The sequence below is a fragment of the Amblyomma mixtum genome, chromosome 10 (genome assembly GCF_055824585.1).
Source record: "Amblyomma mixtum isolate Tamu chromosome 10, ASM5582458v1, whole genome shotgun sequence".
NCBI classification, from domain to species: domain Eukaryota; kingdom Metazoa; phylum Arthropoda; class Arachnida; order Ixodida; family Ixodidae; genus Amblyomma; species Amblyomma mixtum.
The window spans coordinates 50203745-50227698 of record NC_143021.1 but is presented as its reverse complement, the minus strand read 5'-3'; the positions used below and the strand labels follow the sequence as shown (position 1 = coordinate 50227698).

At 48.4% G+C, this 23954-nt stretch overlaps 1 protein-coding gene across 7 annotated transcripts in view; it reads right to left on the bottom strand.

The window, feature by feature from the left end:
* The window catches only part of LOC149325761 (uncharacterized), a 180305-nt gene that overhangs the window by 95652 nt on the left and 60699 nt on the right, over positions 1-23954 (bottom strand). For all 7 annotated transcript variants that reach the window (XM_089562498.1, XM_089562499.1, XM_089562501.1 and 4 more), the window contains one exon: positions 14363-14448. In XM_089562498.1, coding sequence (XP_089418624.1) covers positions 14363-14448 — 86 coding nt within the window. The remainder of the gene's footprint in view (positions 1-14362; positions 14449-23954) is intronic.

The window sequence follows — 23954 nt, the reverse complement described above, 5'->3', positions numbered from 1 at the left end:
CGCCTCTACGCACTTTAGACAGTCAAAGTGCCCCCTGAATTTTTTTCTCTTGTTCGAGCCCTAGAGACCTTCCCTTCTATCCGTGTGCCCGCGTACGATCATGACATAACCTTTTGGTGCTGTCATCCAGATGCGCCTCTGGTGGCCCGCGTGCGCTCATACCGCTCGCCAGCTTGTGCGCTCTATCCTTGAGCCACGGATAATATATATCTGGCAAAATTTCACCGTTTCACCCGCAGTGGTTCCTCTAGTACGCGCTGGATGTCTTGACATCTCGACATTAAATCGTGTTTCATTCGCACTGGAAACAAAGCCGCCTTACGGAAAGCTCGATCTTTAAATTTTACAGTAGGCAGTTCTCCGATTCCTCAGGTAAAAACTGTTCGTATTCTTGGCCTCCTCCTTCATACATCTGGGACTGGCACCCCATGGGTGGCAGCAACCCGTAATTCGGTTCACGCTACTATAGGTCTGATTCGTCGATATGCGATCTGGTGGCCCGCGTGCGCTCATACCGCCCGCCAGCTTGGGCGCTCTATCCTTGAGCTACGGATAATATATATCTGGCACAATTTCACCGTTTCACCCGCAGACAGTGGGACTCCCTTGAAGCTATCAATCGTGAGGCTAAGCGCGCCATAACATGTTTGCCCCGTTTAACACCCACAGCCCTGCTTGAGGAGTTCACCCAACTTAATACTCTGAGTGAACTCATTGATCAGCGGGTGGCAAAGAGAGCTCGCAAACAGTCTCTACAAGTTCATCGTTTAAAGACGCTCCATCCGTGATCCCACTGTTAGCTCACCGACAACCGGCCCACTGTTTTCCCGTCGGTGTCAGCCGCGTATCTGCCTGAAGGGTGCATATTGTACACCGATGCATCACATACTGAACAGCGGGGAGTTACGCCTGTACATAGTCCGTCCCATCCGCATCTCAGCTCTCACGCGACATACACCGCGGATACATGCACCTTCCTGGCGTTGGAACTTCAAGCCATTTGCAGTTCCATTGCTTCCCTTCTGCTTGTTCCCACATTACATGCAGTTCATCTTTACACCGACTCCCTCACGCTCTTAAACAGATTAAGGCTGTTCGACGCACATTCCACACTAGACAATCAATTCACCTGCTATGCGCAAAGTACCCATGTCCTGTGCGCTACACTGTATTCGCGGCCATGCTCACGATACTGTTGGGACTGGGAGTCCGAGCCAGGAAACGGTCGAGGCGACGGTGAGTCAAATGACTTTTATGTACAGTATGTACAAGGGCTTTTACATGATACAAGGGTCAAGAGCACCACGGGCAAGCACACAGAAGAAGAGCGGCCCCGGCGGCGAGCGTAGCTCCGGCGTGATGGCTCTTCTGCTGCCCGTCTGCTGCGCGGGCTCAGCGCGGCTCAGTTTTTAAAGCCACCGGTGTCGGTTGCGGCCACCAGCAGTTCAAATCCTCCAATCAGGTCACGGCACTGGCCACCGTTCAAATTAGACCAATGGTCGAGAGGCGACGGCCGGGGAGCGTCGGAGGAGTTCGCACCGACAGAGAGGAGGGGAGGAGGAATGGTCCGCGTCGGTGCCAGCGTGGCGGATGATTCACGCTGCAAGCCGCGACATGTCCGAGAGAGTCTGGGCCTGCTTTGAGCGACGGCGGGCGCGCAGCGCTTGTTTCCAGAGAGGCCAGCCAGCGAAATGTGGGCGCCGGCACTACAATACACATAACATTCAAGCAGATGCTATGACTCACGTTACACGTTCTGCGGTTTCCCGTTATCCAATGGTGAACCTGGATTGAATGTTCGTGTTTTACTTTTTTCAACGTTATAGGCCAGAGCCTTTACAGTGCGCGTTGCTATCCTGATAACATTCGGTCTGGTCATTGGTCATTGACGGACCACTGAACCTATAAAACTGGGGACGATTGCATCGGCTTCGGCACTTCGCAAGAATGCCACCAAGGATTCCAGTCGAGGAAAGAAGGCGGATCGTGCGACTGGGCATAGAAGGCGTCCCTCAGCGTGAAATCTGTCGCCGTACCGGCAGGACAAGAACAGCGGTGAGCCGTACTCTTAGAGCATTCATTCATTCATTCATTCATTCATTCATTCATTCATTCATTCATTCATTCATTTTTATTTACACCATAAAGATGTGGGTAGGCACCGGCAAAAAGCGAAAAAATTTTCGCTTGAAATGCGCCGGCGCCCCCCTGTACATGGCATACACCGAGACAGCACAGAAAGTAATCACATATTAATTCATACTCTGTTAGTTTGTAGATGAAATACTATTAAGAAAACAAAAACAAGAATATACACATGGTACAGATCACTCTTCCACCATTCATTCACATTGACAAGTTATGAGAGGAACCTGGTTTTGATGGAGCGCAAGCTGCATTTCTCCAATTGTACGTTGCTGGTACAAAAGGTATTTAGAAGTCGTGGCATAGTGGAACACAACATCTGGCAATTAAATTGAGTTCTAGAACTTGGAACCTGCCAGAAGTCTTGGTGCCGAACACGGCAGGGACGAACAGTGACGAACACGGCAGAATTTCCGATGCTGAGCGCAGTGGACGGCCAAGGAGCACTACGCTTGAAGAAGATGAGTTATTCGTTGCTTCAGTAGTTGTAGACCCCTCCTTGAACGCCAGCGAGGTTCGTGACGAACTTGGGATGAGCTGCTCCTGCGACACCATTAGATCCAGGTGGCGAGAAGCAGGTCTAATGATCTGCGTTGCAGCTCAAAAGCCGCAGCTCACAAGAAACCAGAGAGAAGAGTGACTCAGCTTCGCCAGAGCCTTACAGCAGTGGTCTCCAAGGAGTGGCGGGAAGTGAATTTCTCGGATGAGTCCACATTCTACACGTGCAGGAACCAGCAGCAACGTGTGTGGCGTCCGCTCAACAGCAGGTATGATCTTTCATTCTTACAGCTAATGAAGTAAGCTTTGCAACACATCGTAGAATTGAGAATATAGCTTAGAAGAACTTGTTGTTGGGCTAGTTGGTAGTTATTCATAATTAAATTCAAAGGCGCCAAACCATACGTACACACACACACACAGGAGAAGAAAGAAAGACGAGACAGAGCGCCACTCACAACTGATTTAATGTGCCGAAAGACACGTACATATATGTCACTGTCGGCGCATGCGCAAGGAAGACACTCAGCTTTGTGATGATAAGCAGCGATCAAAAAACGCTTTTTCAGCCTTATACAGGTTTATCGACGTTTCGCTGACGCACAAGTTGCCCCTCTTTTCGATATGGAATCAGTTCCCTGGCTTTTGTCACACTACTCTTTGCCAAAATCCGCACATCAGAAAAACATGGTTCACAAGTGCGCGACTGGCAGGTTCTAATGTGCATGGGTAAATGAGGGCCATCTTTATTTTGTTCTACATTTCTTTGGTGTTCTCTGATCCGCTCATTCACACATCGCCCGGTTTGTCCGATGTAGGAACTGCCGCAGGAGAGGGGAACTTCGTACACGGTCGTACACGTGAACGGTCGCCCATGCCTGGTACCGCAACCACTTTCTTTTACTTTTTCTTTTCTTTTGGCTATTCGAGAGCAAAGGCTTCCGAGCTTTTGGGGGGCGGTAAAAACGAGTGGTACCCCATGCCTACTCGCAACCTTCTTCAGGTTGTGGGCCAATTTGTGCACATACGGCACAGCCACCGGTCTCACCTCTTCTCGAGGGACCTCCTCCCCTACTCCTACTACCTTCTTCTTCAACTTCCTAGGAGGCTTTCGGCAACCTGTGTGACGACCAAACCAGGGAACCCGGCTGAAGCCAGCCTAACCAGTTGATTATCAAAACTCTGTCGCATCTTGTGAACACATGACTTCCCTAGAGCAGACTCAAGGCAAAGTGAAGCAATTCCTCTTTTAACTAGTTTTGAATGCGAAGAGTCGAATGACAGAAGCCCCTTTTTTGCACGTGGAGCATATGGCCAACACGCCTGATCCATACAGAACTCAATGTTTAAATCTAAAAACTGTAAAAGATTGTTCTCAGGCAGTTCATAAGTAAAATCCAAGCCTTTTCCATGTTGTCTAAAAAGGGATAAAACACTGTTGACTGTACCAGCGAAGTTAGAGCTGCCGTCCTTAGTTAAAACAATCAAGAAATCGTCAATGTATCTAAAAACTTTAAAAACATGGTTAGTTGGCAAAACCTGCAGAAGCTTTTCGTCAATTTGTGACAGAAAAATGTTGCATAAAACCGGGGCGACACACGAACCAATGCAGATACCGGCCTTCTGCAGAAAGAAGCCTTGGTCAAAAGAAATAAAAGTAGACTCTAAATAAAACTTTAACATACTTAAAAAATTATCAGTAGAAATACCGACTGAGTTCTGAAAGAAAACAGGATCATTTCGTTCAATACATTCCCGAACAGAAGTAAATAGGGCATCATGGGGCACGGAATAAAATAAATCAACAACATCGACTGAAAAGGCACGCCCAATCCCAGTCTGAGATTTCAGGAAATCACAAACATCTTCAGAATTCTTGGTAAAAAACGGGCCTTGTAAATCTAGCTTGCTCAAGTGCTTCAACAAGTAGAGACTAATATGCTTCTGCCACGACCCCTTTTCTGTAACTATTGTTCTGAAAGGTAAACCAACCTTGTGTGTTTTCACCGAGAAGAACACATTCAGGGCGTTATTTTTGGTATTCTTGATTTCTTTAGCAAGGCTGGACAAGCCCAAACACACGCACATGGATATTGCACGGTTTTTAACTTGTGTGCACTTTACAGGGACAGGCGTAAAATTCTTCTTAATCGCTTTATCTGCTTTTTTCGAGAAGTTATCATCGGACAAAACGACAAAACCACCCTCCTTATCAGCTTGAAGAAGAGTTAAAGAATTTTTGCTGAAGAATGACACGATATTTCCGCTAAACATTTCTCTGCGTTGAGTAGGTTTCGGGTAGCCAGATTTAAGAAGGCAGTCAACACCCTCCAGTAGACATTTTTCTTGCTGCTCTGAATCAGCTTTTCTAGCTATTCTACGATTTACAGCAACGAGTTCATGCGGGGGCACATTTGGCTCAACACCGAACTTTGGACCTTTTTGAAGCACGGCCTCTACCTTCTCAGGCAAAACAATGTCCCCTTCAACCACCAAGGCCCTCCCACCTTTCTTCTTGTCCTTTCTTGTCACTTTGAGGAGACTGTTCAGCATGCACAACCAGAGTCGCTCGGTCATCTGGGAGGCCAACCTCTTGGCAGATCGCATGTTGTTTCCAGCAAGCCAAGGGGGACATTGCGCAAAACAAGCACAGCGAAGGAGGTCGTCCAGCAGGCGAATTTGGCGCCACAGCTCAGACTTCAGAATCTTGCTTGTGCGCTTCACATGTTCCCAGTAAGGTAGCACCGGACGGAAGAGAGCACTTACTTCGCCTGGAACTTGCGCCTGGAAGGTTGCGAGTAGGCATGTGGTACCACTCGTTTTTACCGCCCCCCAAAAGCTTGGAAGCCTTTGCTCTCGAATAGCCAAAAGAAAAGAAAAAGTAAAAGAAAGTGGCTGCGGTACTAGGCATGGGCGACCGTTCACGAAATGTGCGGTAGGGATTGTGTACGAAGTTCCCCTCTCCTGCGGCAGTTCCAACATCGGACAAACCGGGCGATGTGTCAATGAGCGGATCAGAGAACACCAAAGAAATGTAGAACAAAATAAAGATGGGCCCCATTTACCCATGCACATTAGAACCTGCCAGTCGCGCACTTGTGAACCATGTTTTTCTGATGTGCGGATTTTGGCAAAGAGTAGTGTGACAAAAGCCAGGGAACTGATAGAAGCATTCCATATCGAAAAGAGGGGCAACTTGTGCGTCAGCGAAACGTCGATAAACCTGTATAAGGCTGAAAAAGCGTTTTTTGATCGCTGCTTATCATCACGAAGCTGAATGTCTTCCTTGCGCATGCGCCGACAGTGACATATATGTACGTGTCTTTCGGCACATTAAATCAGTTGTGAGTGGCGCTCTGTCTCGTCTTTCTTTCTTCTCGTGTGTGTGTGTGTGTGTGTGTGTACGTATGGTTTGGCGCCTTTGAATTTAATTATGAGAATATAGCGCAGCCTCGCTGTTCCCTTTTGTTTGATTTGACGTAGATTCAGTATCGAATACGATGTAGGTTATTATCTCCTGCCGAACAGAAGCTTCAGTAGAATGTTGGATTTGTTTTGTTAGCGCTACTTGATTTAAGTTTGGGAGCCGACATATGCTAATGTTTGTTGGAACATCTTTGCTGTTCTATGCACAGGTATCTCCTGACTACACCCACAACGTGCTCAGCAGTGGCCGGTGTTCAGTAGGAACGGCCTCGGCCCACTCGTGCGGATCGAGAGCTCTTTCACCGGGCCGAGGTACTGCGAGATCCTTACCGGTCGCATGATTCTCTACGTCCTGGACGGACCGTTCCCGGATGGCCGTCGTACTGACCTAGTGGCGGCACTATATGACTCTATGCCAAGACCACTATGTCAAGTCATCGCGGCAGACGGCAACGTTTCGTCTCACTATGGTCATTCTGAAAAATGCCAATGAGATATTTAATCTGCTTTCCCCAAAAAAATTCCATCACTGACAATAATTTGTGTGATTCGTCTTCCTAAGAATCTCTTCGGGACTGAACCATTGTAAAGAAATTATCGTCAAAGACTACGTATCGTAGACCCTAATTTAAAAAAAAGATTTGCAGATGTTTTGCTCAACAGAACATCAAGCTTATTGCGAAGACAGTGCCAATACGACAGCTCCGAAAGAGAAGCAGCGCCCGCAGAGAAGTTCGCCGTCTCTGTTATCTCACTGGCGTGAAAAAGCGCCAGTCACGGTGGCTGCCGATGCGGCGCCTTGGACCGTGTTGCCTAAAATCCGGCTGTGGTGGATGCAGAGGATTAGCAGCAACATCTAGCATGAGGGCAATACAAAAGGACAACCAAAAAATTGGCAGTGGCATAGCTATGGTTAAGCCTGGATATACAAGCGAAAAGCTGCAGTTATGCTTTGTTTGACGTCATGGCTGCCGCAGTTCGCGCACAATGCACTGGGAGCACCACGATAGTGGTGTAGATTTTGAGCCAACTCCCTCGCTACCACTTCTGGGTCTTCTTTTCTTCCTTCCATGGCGAATGTCTGCGCCTCCTCTACGGCCGCCGCTCACGCGTGCGTTCTCGCACGCATTGCGAGAGAACCTTCTCTTGGGACGGCGGCGGAGACCGCGCAGCAGCGGCAAGGGGTAAGCCAGTGGCACGGCCGCTCGATCTTCCTCCCAAGGGAGGAGAGATCGAGCGGCCGTGCCAGTGGCGAGAAGTGGCGATGGAGCGCGCGCCGCGGCGCACGGCCTCTTATGGCCGCCGCCGCCGCTCACGCGTTATCGCAACGCCTTGCGAAAGAACCTTCTCCTCTTGGGACGGCGGCGGAGACCAACGTTACTATATTTTTTTATAGACTAGGTTCGCGGAGACCGCGCGGAAGCGGCGGAGGGTAAACCGGTGGCGAGGAAGAGAACGGAGGGGGTGGCGAGGAGGAGGAAGGGCTCGCCGCGGCGGCGCCCGGGGGTGTCCCACGCGAAGCGCGGTGTTGACGAGCCTAGTGAAGCTTTTCGCTTCGAAAGAAGACTCCACCTCGTTTCTTCACACAGCCGCGGTTTGACGGACTGCGGCTTTCCAACTGATCTGCCACAGCCCGATGTGCTCGATGAATAGGCGATGCGCGCTCCCCTTCATCGGGACCGTCAACAGCAGAGCAGCTGAACGCAATACTAGATATTTATCAAGCGCGACAAGCCCCCGCGCGAGGGCGGGGGCGAAGTTTGTCGTCACTCGCGGCACTCTGGCTGCCAGCGAGCGGCGCGAGATAACAGCGCCCCTGTGCGGCTCCGCAGCCGCTCCGCTACCCTGAGCGGTGGTCCATTTTATTTGCCGGCCGATAGTACATCTAGTGACCACTTTCCAATAACCTTTAATATTCTATAATCTCGCCTCAGAAAAAGTGGTGCGACCATGAAGTTTGTAAATCACACTTCGTACAAAAAATGATCTCTGCTTCACTTCCCTCTATAGTTAGCTCGAGTCGAGCAGAAAGAGCTCAGCAGACCGTTTCCTTTCTGCAAGCTGCTGCTGAGCATTCTATATTCTCCGTGTGCGCTGCAGCCCCTGGCAGACAGCCGTCTCCATGGTGGACAGAAGAGTGTGAAAACGCTCATCGTCATCGAAAAGCTGCCTGGAAAAGCATTTCCTATAATCAAAGCCCAGCTAATTGGATAAATGTTTTTTCTGCATCTTTCAAAAGAACTCAAAAAAGCAAAAGAGGAATATGTTGTATCGCCGGCTGTTACACGCAGAGCAGCAGCCAGCCAAGCAAGCACGACGCCAGTAGCCGAACGAAGAAGACTATTTTAATAGATTAGTTTCGTTATTAATTTAGAGGCCGGATTTTTAGGCACTAAAAAGCATGTTTTAGGCGCCATAAATAGGCGGCTAAAATTGCATTTTAGGCACCTAACGGAGAAAAGTAGGCACTATAAACTTTATCAAAAGTGCACACAATTCCGAACTTCAGAGTGCAATATCTGCCGTAAAATAAAACAAGAACACAGCAGGAATGATTTGGGACCTTAAGCAAGGTGCCAACATTAGAAGTCGTTTTTTTTAAGGCTGTCGTGGAACTTTTCGTACAATACACATGCTTCAGCAGAGCAAAAGGGACGGTTACCAACCCTTTTAAAACACTTTGGTATACCTCGAAACAAACAATTCGCTTGTCGTGTACAAAAGTGGGAACAATGAACACCTTAACAGGAGGCCATGTATTTAGAAATTGACAGAAACATTGTCCATTCAAAGCACCTGACAAATGAGTTCAGTCTTCGCTCACACAGGAATTGAACTTATTAATTGCAGGCATACACGACGCTTCAACATTAATAAATATGTTGTCATTTGTGTAAACAGTGTTTTATAGTTTGTGGCTTCACGTGTCTGGAGCCACACGACTATCAAATGGTGCTGGCCATAAGAAGGGTTTGGAAACCATAAATACGAGATGCTATAAACTGTTGCACACAGTGCTGCTTGATGCGGAATATGCCTAAAAGAATCATAGTTCTGCACGGGCCTACGTAAATACATCCACGAGGATCCATGGTAAAATAAACATCATCCATCTAGAAATCACTGTTAAAGCTATGGAAGCAGTAGCAGACGAGCACCATCTGGGGCACAAGGAACGAAAATAAAGCAGGTTACCCAGGTGGAAATATAAATCTGTTAAACTGTTTACAGCAGGTTTATGGAACATTTTACAGTTGATTTCAATTGGAAGCAACTGGCAATTATTTGAACGAACCTATAACTTCCTCCGTATACTTTCCGAAATGTGGTGCCATCTGGCCCACTACCACTTTAACAGCCAAAGTCATCAACAAGCTGCCATGATAAAATGGCAGAAAATAGGAAAAAGGTTGCTTCGATATTTTTGGCTGACGTGGTTGGTATTGTGTATACAGCCGGCGTAGGTGCAGTGTTCACCACAGCCAACTGACGAGGTCACCTAATGTTGCCACGTGTGTGTTCTACTCAAAACCGAAATGTATTCGAAAGCAAACAGAATCTGAAAGCAAAACCACAGCGTATTTCAGGCCCCCTTTTCTGTAAAATGGGGCATTTTTAGGCACCGACGTCGGAAATAGGCATTTATAGGCACTGACACCCAAAATAGGCATTTATAGGCACTATAAAAAGAGTACTAAACATATTGTCAACACCTAATTCGTGCTCATATGTAAAAATGGTGCGCCTACGAAGCGTTGAAAAAAATAGGCATTTGCCTAAAATCCGGTCTCTAGCTATTATATACACAGCTAGGGTAGCCCGTGGCGCCCTCAAGGATAGGTTCACATAACTATAACAGAATATAATCAAAATTTAAATACGTATCTCTCAAGTCCCCAGAATAAGAAGGCCCTATATAGATTCATGGCGCACAATAAGAACTGCTGCGGGATGTGCTTCTGTAAGCACGAACGCCAAACGAGACACACCGCCGCTCAGCAGGACAAAGACCCTCAGGCTTTATTGAACCCAAATATATAGCTGGGGAAGTGGTGCCACCTAGCGGAACTCACACACTACAAGAGCTGTCTGGCCTCCAACCCTACAAAGTCAATAGTATTGTCTCCTCAGGAGGCTAAGCAAAACCTTGAACGTATCGCTCAGGGGCTGGCTTTGCTTTTCCAGATGCAGAAAACTGAACCTTTACACACACTCGCCCCCAGCTCGGACTATACTGAGGTCGATGTGTCGGAGCTCTTTCCAATTGTTTCCTCCATGCAGTCTGCCGCCCCGGGATCTGATGGAGCTACTGTGGGTATGTTGAAGATTTTAGCGCAAGACTTCACCATTCACCTTCTGGATAACGCAAATGCGTCATTAGAAAAAAGTGGATACCTCACAGTTAGAAGCTTGCGAAAATAACTTTGCTTTTTAAGAATGCAGAGAACGGATTTTAATTACAAAATATACGGTTAATTGTTTTGACCTAAAATTTAGTCAACTTGATAGAAAGCGTACACAGTCGTCTCACAAAGCATGTTAATGACGTTAACGGCCTCAGCTCCACAAAGATTGGCTTTCGCCGTGGCTGTTCCATATGGTCCGCACATGTAGGTCTAGAAAGCCGAATCCGACTTTCAAGTCGCAAGAGGTAAGTTTCAGCTTTGATGACACTTGATGTTGCCAAGGCCCATGACGGAGTACAGCACACGGTCCTTCTTAACAAACTTGCTCAGCTACGTTCACTGCACATTTATTCCTGGGTAGGTCAATTTTTAAAAGACAGTTTGTTCTTCTGTAAAGACGGCTTTCTGTTCTAATACCTATGTTCAAACCAGAGATGTGCCGCAAGGGTCTGTACTGTTCTGTCACAGCTGTTTTTTAACATATCGGTTGGGGACATCCTCATTCATCCTAACATTACAGCTTTTGTATACGGAGACGAATAGCTTTTTTCGCCTCAGCAAAGAATATTCATTCTCTTTACCAGTCTTTGAAGGCATACCTGACTGCTTCTGAACATTGGTCGGACCAAATTAGTTTATCACTTAATACCAGCAAGCGTGGCGTGCTTGTGTTTCCTCCAGACACCGCTTTGTACATCTCGCTAGTCTCCACCCCAATTCCGCAGGTAGAGACGGTTAAATACTTAGGTGTTACTCACCACCCAAATTTGGACTGGCGCCAGCATATGGAAAAGGAAGTTATTAAAGAGGAACGTGCTCTGGGCCAGTTGACGCGAGTAGGCAGTAAAAACTTTGGCATCTTTCGCGACACCTTACTGTTTCTGTATAAGGCTTATATGAGATCAATTTTGGAATTCTGTTGCGTCCTGTTCTCGGGAAGCGCAGACTGCAAGTTCCTGCCCTTGGCCTGTAGAGGTCGATGCGGAGGTCGCCCAGGAGGCGACCGCGACCACGTTTGTTTGAAAGCTGCCTGAGAAGAGGTAGCGGCAGAGCAGTGGCGGCAGCATCCGGCCGAGGCCAAGGTCCAGAGCGTTCTCTCTAGCGCATGTCAGCCACTTCGTCCTTTTCGTGACTCCGCCACTGACGGCCGCGCAGGCCGCTACAGGGCTCCCCCCCCCATAGACGATTAGTGGGTGCTTGTCAAGAGAGTCGTGCAGGCCGTCCGGGGTCCGGTAAACAGGCGGGCGGCGACGAGAGGCGCAGCGAGAGTCGAGGTGAGAAAATGGGCGTGATGGACGGCATGCGGCCGCTAGGATATGCTCACATCCAGCCATGGACAGAGTGGCTTGAACGGGACGGGTGGCCGCATGAGCGGCGCCCTAGCCACTGGCGCCGAGCCTATCATGGAAAAGGGCGCCGGCGATGCAGCGGCAAATGGAGGCCGCCACGGCCCCGTTGGAGCAACCGGGGGTACGTCCGCGGTCCAGGGGAGCAGAGGCGTCTTGCTAGACGGCGGCCGATGAAGCTGCAGCGTGTGTGCAACCGGCTGTGGGTGGTGGACTCCCGTCGAACTTGCGGTGGTCGATGGCCACTCCAACGGTGTCAGGCTTCCTACATGATTCTAACACCGGTGCGGAGCAAGAGGGATCCACATCAGTGGCCTGGATTGGCTTGAATACAGACGCTGGCACCTGTTCAGGGTCCGTTGCAGGAAAAGCAGGGCAGGTGACAAGAGCCATGCTTGTGACTACCGTCACTGGTTTCGCCTTCTTAACCTGCTTCATGGGACTTGCAGTGCAGTGCGGTCCTTTGGAGGGTCTGGAGTTCGGGCTAACAGGCTTGTTCTTGGCCGAGAGCTTGGGAGTATCTGCTCGCCGCGGCGTCAGCGTTGCTGCAGAGGCCTGTTGGCGGTAGTGACAAGGTAGGTGGAGATGCCGGAAGCTGCCGCGACGCGGCAGCTGCCGCAGAGTCGTCCGTGGCTGCAGGAGGCTGTGGCGACGTCACTGAAGGGCGAGGAGGCAGGGCCAAAGACGCGGGTAGGACAGTAGTGGGAGGTGAGACGAAGCTCATACTGATCCCACCTGGTGTGGCATAGAGAGGAACGGCCGGGCCGGAGACGCTGGGCAGGAGTGGCGGTGAGGGGCTGCTGAGGCGGGCCGGGGTCTGATGAAGGCTGCGTGGGCGCGAGTGAGGCAGGGCCAGAGGTTGGCGGCGGCGAAAGCGGGTCTGCTGCGTCGTAGAGCGGCACCGAAACATAGTAGGCGCCGAAGTCGTCCAAGGCGGCCGCACGCAGCTCATGGTATGGCCGGCAATCCAAGGCAGAGCAGGTGGGTCGGCGCACAAGGGCGGGCGGGAGGATATCGCAGAGGACTGCGTGTTTGAACGGCTGGATAGTGACGACGTTCATGTACAGCGCAGCCTCCACCTGAGCGAAGCACCAGCCAATGCCCTGGGGATGGAACGCAGGAAGTGGCGGGTCGAAACTTGGGTGCTCCCAGTACGCCTTCCTGGAAAGCCGTAGGTGAAGAAAAGGCGGTTCGCCGAGTCACCACGTTGTAGAGGTCGATGTGGGGGTCGCCCAGGAGGCGACCGCGGCCACGTTTATTTTGAGGGATGCCTGAGAAGAGGTAGCGGCAGAGCACCGGCGGCAGCTTCCGGCCGCCCCAGGTCCAGATGATGATGATGATGATGATGTCCTCAGGCTGAATGGCACATACCCACGGCGGGGGATTGGCCAGGAGAGCGTTCTCGCTTGCACGAGCCAGCCCACTTCGTCCTTTTCAGGATTCCGCCACTGCCGGCCGCGCGAGTCGCTACAAGCCTTACTGGAAAGGCATGCCCTACGGCTCTGCCTCGGGCTCCCAAAATCAGCTTCAAACGCTCTCCTTTATCAGGAAACTCGTATTCCCGATCTATATTCCCACTTTCAACTACTCACTGTTCGTACTTTCCTCAGGTCCTTTGACCCGGCCCCCGGTGTTATTGCTCCCATTTTTGTATCCCAACCACACCTGTTTTTCCCTAATCATTGGCCACCTTATCAGCTTCCGCAAGTTAGGTTTTAGCCATCTTTCAAAGGGCAAGGCATCGTGCCGAACGGATGGTGGCGTTCCGTGGACTGCCTGGCAGCGCTACAGCACGCTGTCGCGTTCCACTCCTAAAGGCGAAGCTTAAGCGTCATTAACTATGATAACATAACCCTTACTAAGAACACCACCAAGACACACCACCAGCCAACCTAGGCGCAGCCAGGGGAAATTGCTTTCGCAATTACCGGGCTTAACCAAGCTAACCCTCAGCCAAATTTTTAGTTTTATGCCCCTCCTGCTTACGCCAACTCTGGCTTGCAGTATATTGAAATAAATAAAATAAATAAATAAAGTCCCCTTGTCGAAACATTGCTAAGCAGTGTGAGGGTTTCCTCCCTTGTTTGCTTTGTGATTTTCAGGTATCGGGTTTGCGTCGCCGGCACGGGAGAGTCCTAGTGGAGAAGACCTTAATTCAGCCGGCAGTGGGCGATGGTTATGCTGATGAACAGCATGCCGAATGCTTTTCTTCAAGCAAAAACTCGGTTCACACCACCCTTTCACAGTGATGTCGGAGTCACAGCAATGCACGAGTACGTGGTCTTCAGTTTCATGTGGTTCGCATTTCATTCACCTGCGGCGTGTGCACAGCACGAGTGCCTGCCGCCACTTCGCCGTCATTCTGTAACGTTTCATTCTTTTTCCAGTCTAGCCGACTGCTCACAGTGGCCAGCATGCGACCTCATTTGGTGGTTCGATAACACAGGCGGAGCTGAAGAGGTGAGAAAGTGGTACGGGGAAGGAATCGTCACAGTCGAAGGTGCTCGAAGGTCCCACTCTAATGCAATCGAAATTCGATACCTTGACTAAGCCGATCACCAGGAAGCCGCTGAACAGCACGACAAGAATGTTGTCCGGCATCAGGAGCTTCAGAGATGTCAAGTTGTCTGAAAAAAAAGGGGGGGGGGGGGGGAGGGGAAGAAATGTCGAAAGAGCAAATTAGTTTCTGCCCCTGAGGTTACCGCTGCGCACATTGATCGGCGCATTTTATTTATTTATTTATTTATTTATTTATTTATTTATTTATTTATTTCAGGTTCCTTCATGGCCCTTGGAGGGCATTACAGAAGGCAGTGAGCGGTTACAAATTCGTACAGAATATATACACAACGGGTTATTTAAAACAATAGCTAACGCGTGTATTTAGCAGCATCATTACACAAGATTTCGAAGTGAGGAGAATACAAGTAAACAATATTGCAAAAAAGTATGAAGCGCGAAAAAACTTTGGGTTTGAGAAACAAAAGTATACAAAGTAGTGTTAAGGCATAAGGTCATTTAGAAATACTCATAACACAAGCTATAATTCAAAGCAATGACAACACAGTTAGCAACAGTAAGCGGCAAAAATAACGAAAATGCATGATTAAAATTGTCGTGCATCCAAGAAGAATGAGGGGCCTGCTGCGGTGTGCGGCAGAAAGAGGCGTGCTCAGTGTGAGACGCGCCGCGGATGTGGCGTTGCTTGAGAAGGTGCGGCAGTGCTTGAAAAAGAGGGGACTCGGAAGAGCAGACTGGGGCCATTTCGCCTGGCTTGCTGCTGGAATGCTCCGGTGAGCTGTGCTCTTGAACGGCTTTCATCAAAATGTAAAATATATTCAGGATGCATTAATTGGCCGACGATCAACTAACTGCCTCATTGCGTGGCCAGATGTCACCTGCTGCACTCCGGGACAAAGACCTCTGCTACCTGCGCTCATCTGCGTACCTAACCATTTTCCACCTTCGATGCATGCAACGCACCACGCGGAGGGACTTACTCCGTTCACTTTTCTCATCGGTAGTTCCGCATTTCTGAAGCGATGTGCGAATTTTCTAGCACATTTGCATCATAGTGAGGTGGCAGTTTTACTCCAGCTGAAGGTGAAAGAACATTGAACAAGAGGGAAATGAAAAGGAAAAAAATAAAAGCTGAAACACAACACAACACTCGCGCACTCACAAGCAACCAGGGTTTTGAAAGGGTGTCAATCGAACCCACGTCTCACGTACAGCCCAAGCCGCATTACTCCAGGGCCCAGGCACAGGGCGCACTCCTGGCAGAGTAGAAATTCCTTGAGGTGGGTACGAAAATTCTGGCAGCAGAGACCAATTGCTCAAGATCTTCGCGCGCACCATGGCATGCACAGAGGACTTTTTGATGCACCTATTTTGTGAAGAAAGTATTTTATGTAAGAAACGTCAGAGTGAATTCGGTGCGGGCAGTTGCCGTTACGAGTATCTAAATTTCGAGGCATGCGAAAGTCACAGGTGGGGTGAATGCGTAATAAATGTCTATTTCGACGCTAGGGATGACACCACAGAGAGCGTCGCTCCCACCAAGAATTTGTAGCGTAGTGGCGCCATCACAGCAGCACAGCTATGTCGCCATGCGCCGCTTTCCCTGCGCCGTCAGCGTGATTCTTGCCTGCCAGGTCGCAGTGGGCGGCCCACCACTGCGGTGACGTATGTACATGCCGTCCTTTGTCGATGGAAAACTTCTCCTCAATATGCGATGACTTTAACGATAGCAGTGCAGCGCGACAGCCAGTGCAGGTAACCGATGTTGTTGGGATATATTTATTTATTTATATCGCAAGTACATTCAGCCTGCGCTGAAGTTCTTAAGCAGGAGAGGTCGTACATAGTAATGAATACAAAGCAGCGAATAAAACGCTACAAGGCACTTTAAAAAAAAAAAACGAGAGCACTTTAATCGTCAGCACACTAGGGCGGTAAAACATTGCAAGGGCACAAGCGTGCAAATAAGAGACCACAAGCAAAACAGAATAGATTCACAATAAAGATGGAACCTGCAAACTCGCGCGAAGAAAAACGCTTTGGTTAAACTAGTATAGGCCGGTAAGTTTTAGTAAGAAAGATTCGACACTAAGGCAATCCACAGCATCCTAAGATAGAGCGTTTCACTGAGGACATTGCTTGGACGAAAGGAATTTTTAAGTCTTATCATCTGCTTATGTATTCTTTTAATTTTTGTTATTGGTTGGCACGTGTAGTTCATCGTGTAGCAGCTTCGGTCAAAATGTTCCTCTTTGTACTCAGCTTCCTATTGTAGAATGCTGTCGCAAATATAATGGTTCTGAATTTGCTTTTTACACGGAAGCAATTGTTGCCTTACGCCAGCTGTGTTAACTGGAGATGAGCCTGGCTGCTTTTCTTTTGCAATTTTTTTTTTTACTTCTATACTGTTAAATTCAGTATGCTGATCCCACACGGCCGAAGAATATTAAAAAATCAGTCTTATAAAGGCTTTGTAAGCTTGTAATGTCGACGCCATTTCGCTCGCCTAACCTTATTTCACAAACTGTATCACCATCCCACCCTCCACGACGACTTCTTTTTGCCACACCCTGCAGTCTTTCCTCACCGCGACCACGATAACAAAATAAAACGCATCACATGCCGTTCAGTGCTCTACGCGAAATCATTCATTCCTCGCACTATAATAGATTGGAATAACTTGCCATCACACATAGCTACTGAGGTTAACCTACAATCGTTTCAGCATTTCTTAAAGGAAACCATGGACTAACAAATTTGGTACTTTTGTTGTATTATGTGCATTTAGTGAGTATTTTATTCGGCGTTGTTTGTTTTGTTATTTGTGTACATTACTAGCTTTAATTCATTATTACGTGTATTTTGTTTCAAGTGCCTGTGCAGGTATGGCTTTTTCCGTTCAAAGCTTGATAGACTTAGATCGAAGGTCGATGATCGCCCGATGTTCATTCAGGAAGTCCATTCCCAAAATCACGTCTCGTGAGCACTGCTGTAGGATCAGGAAGGTTGTCGCATAGGTTCTCCCGTTTACAGTAACTCTCGTGGTGCAGCGTCCTGACGGCGTAATCAGGTTGCCACCTGCGGTGCAGATCAGCGGGCCATCCCAAGTTGTTGTTACCTTCCTGAGTCGGAAAGCGAGCGGCCCACTCATGACGGAGTAGTCAGCTCCGGTGTCCACCAAGGCAGTAACCGCCTATCGTCGACCATAACTTCAAGGTCACTTGTTCGCGTTTTCGTATTGCACGTTGTCTTCGGTGTACGGTCTCGGCTTCGTCGGGCAGTGAGACTGCGGTGGGCGTATTCCGACGTTACTTCTCTGGGCGGTGGTGTAAGGTTCAAGTCTGGCCGCGTCGTCGTCGTCGTCTTCGTCGGTGTAGTCGTCGTAGTTGAGGCATGGTCTTGCGTTTTCGTCGATGGATGATCTTTGTTCTTGGGCTCAGAAGCAACCTCACCTCCAGAATCTGCTTTATTCAGTTTAACCTTCGGGGGCTGGGGGAGCGTCCACGCATCGCGTAACCTCGGCTAGGAGATACAAAGCGCGGTGAAGATGGCGACGGGGAACGTGATAGGCGGCTCGGCGATGAGCATCCTTCCCGACGCAAAAACTCCTCGTTTTCGGCTGGTCGCTGGCCGGGTCGGGGTCGTGGAGCGTCGTAAGAGAACCCTCGGATGCCCAGTCTTCTGTATGGGCAGTGCCGGAGGACGTGATCGGCTTCGCCACAGTGGAAGCATAGTGGGCGGCGCTGGTCGGGAGTTCTCCTCTCGTCGCATTTCCTCGGCTGTGCGCGTCGCTCGTAGGACGGGCGGATTGGGGCGAGAGGGCGGCGGTCCAACGCAGCTGGCTGAGGGCGATAGTGGCTTGGGTCCCGTCGTCGAGGTGCAGGACGGCGCACAGCTGCGGCGTAAGTCATGGCTGTGGGCTGCAGAGGCTGCGTGGTTGTCGGCGTCACACCCAAGGACTGTTGAAGCTCATCCCGGATGACGTCAGTGAGCGATGAAAGTTGCGGCTGCGTTACCGTTGGCAGCATTCGTCGGAGCTCCTCTCGCACAACTTGACGTATAACCTCCCGCAGGTCATTGTTGTTAGCGGTGTCCAAGCAGTTTGCTGAGAAAACGCGCTGCTGGCGGTCATACTGGCGGTCTCGGGCATCAAGAATTTTTTCCGTTGTGGACGCCTCTTCGACGAATTCCGTGACGGTTTTCGGTGGGTTGCGGACGAGGCCGGCAAAGAGTTGCTCTTTAACTCCTCGCATGAGCAGCTTTACTTTTTCTTCTTCCTTCATGTTTGCGTCGGCACGCCGGAAGAGACGCTTCATTTCCTCAGTGTACACTGCAACGGTCTCGTCTGGGTGTTGTATACGAGACTGTAGCAGCTGCATGGCTCTCTCCTTTCGCACGACGTTCGTGAAGGTCTTTAGAAGCCGCTCCTTGAAGGTTTCCCAGTTCGTGAGGCTAGCTTCCTCATTTTCAAACCAGATCCTTGCTGGTCCCTCCAAGGCGAAGAAGACGTGCCTAAGTTTCGTGGCATCGTCCCAGTTGTTGAATATAGCCGCGCGGTCGAACTGTTCCAGCCATTCTTCGGAGTCGGCGCCAGGCGAAGCGTCGAAGGTCGGTGGCACCCGGGGCTGCTGAAGAATGATTGGAGTCATCGTCTGGGGCAAGCTCATGGTAGACGTTGCTGCTGGCTTTCGCTTTCGGGTAGGGTCCGGCAGAATCCCGAACTCAGGTGACCCCTTGCAGGCGTCGGCTTGCGCGGTAGACTGGACTCAGGTCCTGCGGTAGATGACTCAGAGGGCTGGCCTCACGACTTGTAGGGGGTGTCCGGAACATGGGAGGGTACCCAGCACCTCCACCAGATGTCACGTTGCAGTGACGGCAGTCCAGCAGTCAGGAAGACACCAACAAGTCTTCGAACCGAAGCTCTTTATTTGGGCTGACTTGCGCCCGCAAAAGAACTGAATCACTGGGCGGCGGCGTAAGCAACAAACGTGCTCGTCAGTCGTCGAACTACGAATACTCGCGGCGTCGCTCAATTTAAAGCCAGCAAGGAAACTTCGAGACAACAGGTGAAGATCATCTACAGTAATCTAGAAAAACGTAGATGCAGCTCTTCATGGCTGTGATCATTCGAGATTAGTCCGGTCGCTTCTCGCGTCACAAACAAAAATGATAACACCCCTTTCCTGCGGCCTTAGGCGCGAACGAACGGAGACTAAAATGATACGTGGCAATATTGTTATGCTTGTATCGCCCCCCCCCCCCCCCCTATGCAATACCCTCGCACGAGCGCCCTTAGGGGTATTGTAAATAAATAAATAATAAATAACAGTTTAATCTCCTTAGTTGACTTCTACAAGGTCCCTCTCTTGCAACCTGGCTTTCGCATAGCCTTTGTTGTCAATGTAAGAAACATGCTCATTCTATCCGAGATCAGAAATCAGAATTACACAAGTATTTGAACGGGTACGTACTTCCGCGACGAAGACAGGGCTCAACAAAGGAACACACACGACATATACAGAGCGCAACTTCCAACTGGTTTATTTTCGTAGAAGGCAGATGCATTTATAGCGGCGCTGGGCAATCACAAGATTAACAAGCAGATATACGCACTGTTCATGTCAGCATCCCGCCGCCAAGTGTGCCACCTGATAGCAATACGTGTAAAATTGATATCCTTCAATACAATTATTAATTACAAGAAAAGACCATGACACAGACAAAAGCAACGATGATACATGAGGTGAACGATGAACATAGCATAAAAAGCATCTCTTAGCAAAGGCAGTGTCAAAGTAAATAAAAACAACAAAGCGGTCAATGCGTAAACTTTGCTCATCGTAGCAATAGCAGTGTCAAATAGTGAGAAACAACTAGAAGCCGAAAGGTCAGTAACATGGTAAAGCCAGTGGAGAAAGGCTGAATTTAACGAAACACCAATCGAAGGGTAGGCCAACAAAAACCATCAAGAAAACTAAAGTAAGGCAAACAAGAAAAGGAATTCACACGTGTCCATCTAGTAATGTTATCTCTTTGTCCAGCGTGTGAATTCCACATTTTGAACTCCTCACGTGTGAATTCCTTTTCTTGTTTGCCTTACCTTAGTTTTCTTCGTGGTTTTTGCTGGCCTACCCTTCGATTGGTGTATTGTTAAATTCAGCCTTTCACCACCAGTTTTACCATGTTACTGGCCTTTCGGCTTTTAATGTTTCTTACTTTCTGACACCGCTATTGCTACGATGAGCAAATTTTAGGCATTGACCGCTTCGTTGTTTTTATTTACTTTGACACTGCCTTTGCTAAGAGATGTTTTTTATGCTATGTTCATCGTTCACCTCATGCATCATCTTTCCTTTTGTCTGTGTCGTGGTCTTTTCTTGTATTTGATTATTGTACTGAAGGACATCAATTTTACACGTTTTGCTATCTGGTGGCACACTTGGCGGCGGGATGCTGACATGAACAGTGCGTATATTTGCTTGTATTTGCTCGAGGTCCCATCTGCGGGAACGATGCGGCTGCGCGCTCAGACTCGGGTTGGGTCGCACGGTTTGCTGGTTCTCAAAAGAGCGGGGAGTTAGGAGGGTTGGTGTGTAAGCAGGACTGAAAGAAAAGCAAAGGAAACACAAGGACGAGAAAATGAAAGACGCGGACGTTAAATCTCCGTTAAATCTCAGTTGCGAGTTAGCGCTCGTCTGTGCCTTTCCTTTTCTCGTCCTTGTGTTTCCTTCGCGCTTTTTTCAGTCCTACTAATTCGCCTCCATGGCGTTGCGCAAAGAAGGGTCGGCCGTCGCCCCGTCGAAGCCGCCGACCGCCCAACATAGCGAACATCGTCTGACAGCAATTAAGTGTGACGTACGGCTAGCAAAGACGCGGCTAGCAGGCTCCCTGACATAGTGCCCTTGTGTGCCAACAGATCTCGAGAAACGGGCTTCCGTGACAAAACGCAGCCGGACAAAAGGGATGTCCCCGCACGCTCAACGGCACCAACTGCAGGGTTTGTGCCGCTTCCCGGATTTCGGGTGACGTCTGTAAACAGTAGTCGTGAAGACGAATGGCTTACAGCGCTCCCGTTTTCTTTTTCCACTCGCGGGAGTAGCGGCTCGTTGGAGGCAGATGATTGCCCTGATCGGGGGAGACCACCAGCGCCACGAGTCTTCGGGAAGCGGGCGACAAGTGGTAGTGTTTTATTATTTATTTATTTAAACATACTGCCCGCGCTTTTTGGCCCCATGCAAGAGTGTTTACGATGCATCAATGCGATGAAACAGAGCAAAAACAACAACACAAAAATAGAGAGATGTTATCTGATCCAAACACAAAAAGAATAGAAGAGCATTAAATAGAAAAGTCAATTTTTTTAATATAATTAAAATAATTTAACGGACGTACACTTCACCGCAACTTCAGGTAATTTATTCCAATAGTATATAGCATCAGGAAATGGACTACTTGTGGATATTTACACGGCTGACTGTTTGAAGGACTCTTTTACTATGGCTAGTTCTAGACGACTGTTTGAAAGGAGGGTGTAAGTATTGTGAATTTGTTATTTTGAAGTGGCCGCGAAGAAAGTGGAACCAAAACATTAATCTTGAAATGATTCTTCGCTGTGACAACCTTTGTAAATTTGAAGGAATTATTATACTGGTAGCGCTAGTTTGGCGTGAATAATTCGAGTAAACAAACCCTACTGCTAGTTGAATGCGCTCTAATTTGTTGATTAAACTTTTTTGATGACGGCTGCAGAGTATATACGTACGGTAGGCCTGGTAAGAGTTTTATATGCACTGAGTTTAATATGTGCCGGCGCGTTATGGAGCTTTCGCCTTAAATAATGTAATTTACCTTCAGCTTTAGAACAAATGAATCTGATCTAGGGTTCCCAACGCAGGTTAGATGTTTGGATGAGTCCCAGGTGCTTCACCTGATGACATTTTTTTAACCTTTGCATACCAAGTGTGTATGTAAAACTTAGAGGCTGCTTCGTGTTAGTGAAAGTGATTCTCTTCGTCTTATCCGCCATAAGTTTCATCCCCAGGTCATCACCAAGCGTGGATTGATTCTAGGGAATTGTTGAGGAGAATTTGATCTTATAATTTTTTGACAGCTATCTATACGACACAATCATCTGAAAAAGGCGAAGCTGGATCGATAATCTAACACAGGAATGACTATCATGTACATTACGTAAATGAGGAACAAAAGAGGCTCAAGAACTGATCCTTGGGGTACACCCGAATACACATCCAGGTTTTGCGAAACGTATTCACTTATTTTAACACATTGTTTTCTGTTCTGTAAATAGCAGGAAATCCAGGACACAATGTTGCGATCAATGCCAATAGATAGTAGTTTTGGTATATGGTCATCGTGAAGAACTACGTCAAACGCTTTAGGAAAGCCTAAGAATATGGCATCGATTAGGTTGAACTAATTAATTGTGTTAGCGATTTCATGAGTAATTTCCGCAGGTTGCGTTACTGTTGAAAGCCCGGTTGTGAAACCATGTTGTTTTTCGCAAATCAGGTTATTTTTTCTAGATAATAGATTATGGCTTTAAAAATAATATGCTCCATCACTTTGCAGCTTGTGCTTGTTAAGGATATCGGACGATTGTAGTTCAGTTCAGTTTTAGCCCCCGATTTGTGTGTAGGAATTATTTTGGGACAGCGCCAGTAATCTGGCATTACGAGTGTTTGTAAAGATCTCGTGTAAATTACATGCAGGTCACCCAGTCAGCGTATCGGATTAAAAATGTGTTTGAGATGGAATCAGGACGATTTTTTTTGTGTCAAGTTTTTGTAAAAGAGAAAGGATTCGAGCTTCAACTATTGGTTAGTTCTATCATGAATTCCTTGGTTGTGTATGCGGGTAGGGAAGCGTGGGAGGTTGTTCTAATAAAAACGGACTGAACAAACTTATTGAATTCGTTGACAATACTGCCGCGAATGTTTCTAGTGTTTGTTTGTTCATTCTTCAAAGCTGCTGGCACGCCGCTTTATCGCTTTGTTTGGGATGCAAGACGGGCCTAGATTTCTCTCGATTGATCGCTTCCAAGCGGAGCCGATTCTACGTTGTTTCAGAGTGTTCTAGTAACTTTCAAGCTTTATCTCGAAAATTCTCTATCAGCTTTAAAAACAGCATGGCCGAGAGCGGCCGGCATTCTGTTCGACGACCGCCGAGCACGCTGGTTACTACGCCGCCGCCGAGTGATCCAGTTCTTTGCGGTTGCAAGTCGGCCAAAATAAAAGTTTCGCTTAGAAGCCAACCTCGCTGTTTTCCTGTTCGCCGGACTGCGGTAACCTCTGCGTTACAATACCATCAGATGTAGTTATGGTGTCGCTGAAATCTACAATGATGGAACCAGTTGACTGCTCTTTAGATAAGTACCGCCAAAAGTTAATAGGGTTCTGGGTCATGAAAGATGGCAGCGTCACATGAAAGAAGCAAGTTTTTGCATCTGGGATTTTGCTCTGTGAACAGTTAACAAGTCTTGCAATGTCATTCTTGTTTCCTTTTTTTCGCCGTCGTTTTATTTTTCTTTCAAGTTGAATTATCTCGCGTGTTATCCACTGATACTCCCTGTATCTGCGTTTCTTTTTCGGAGCGG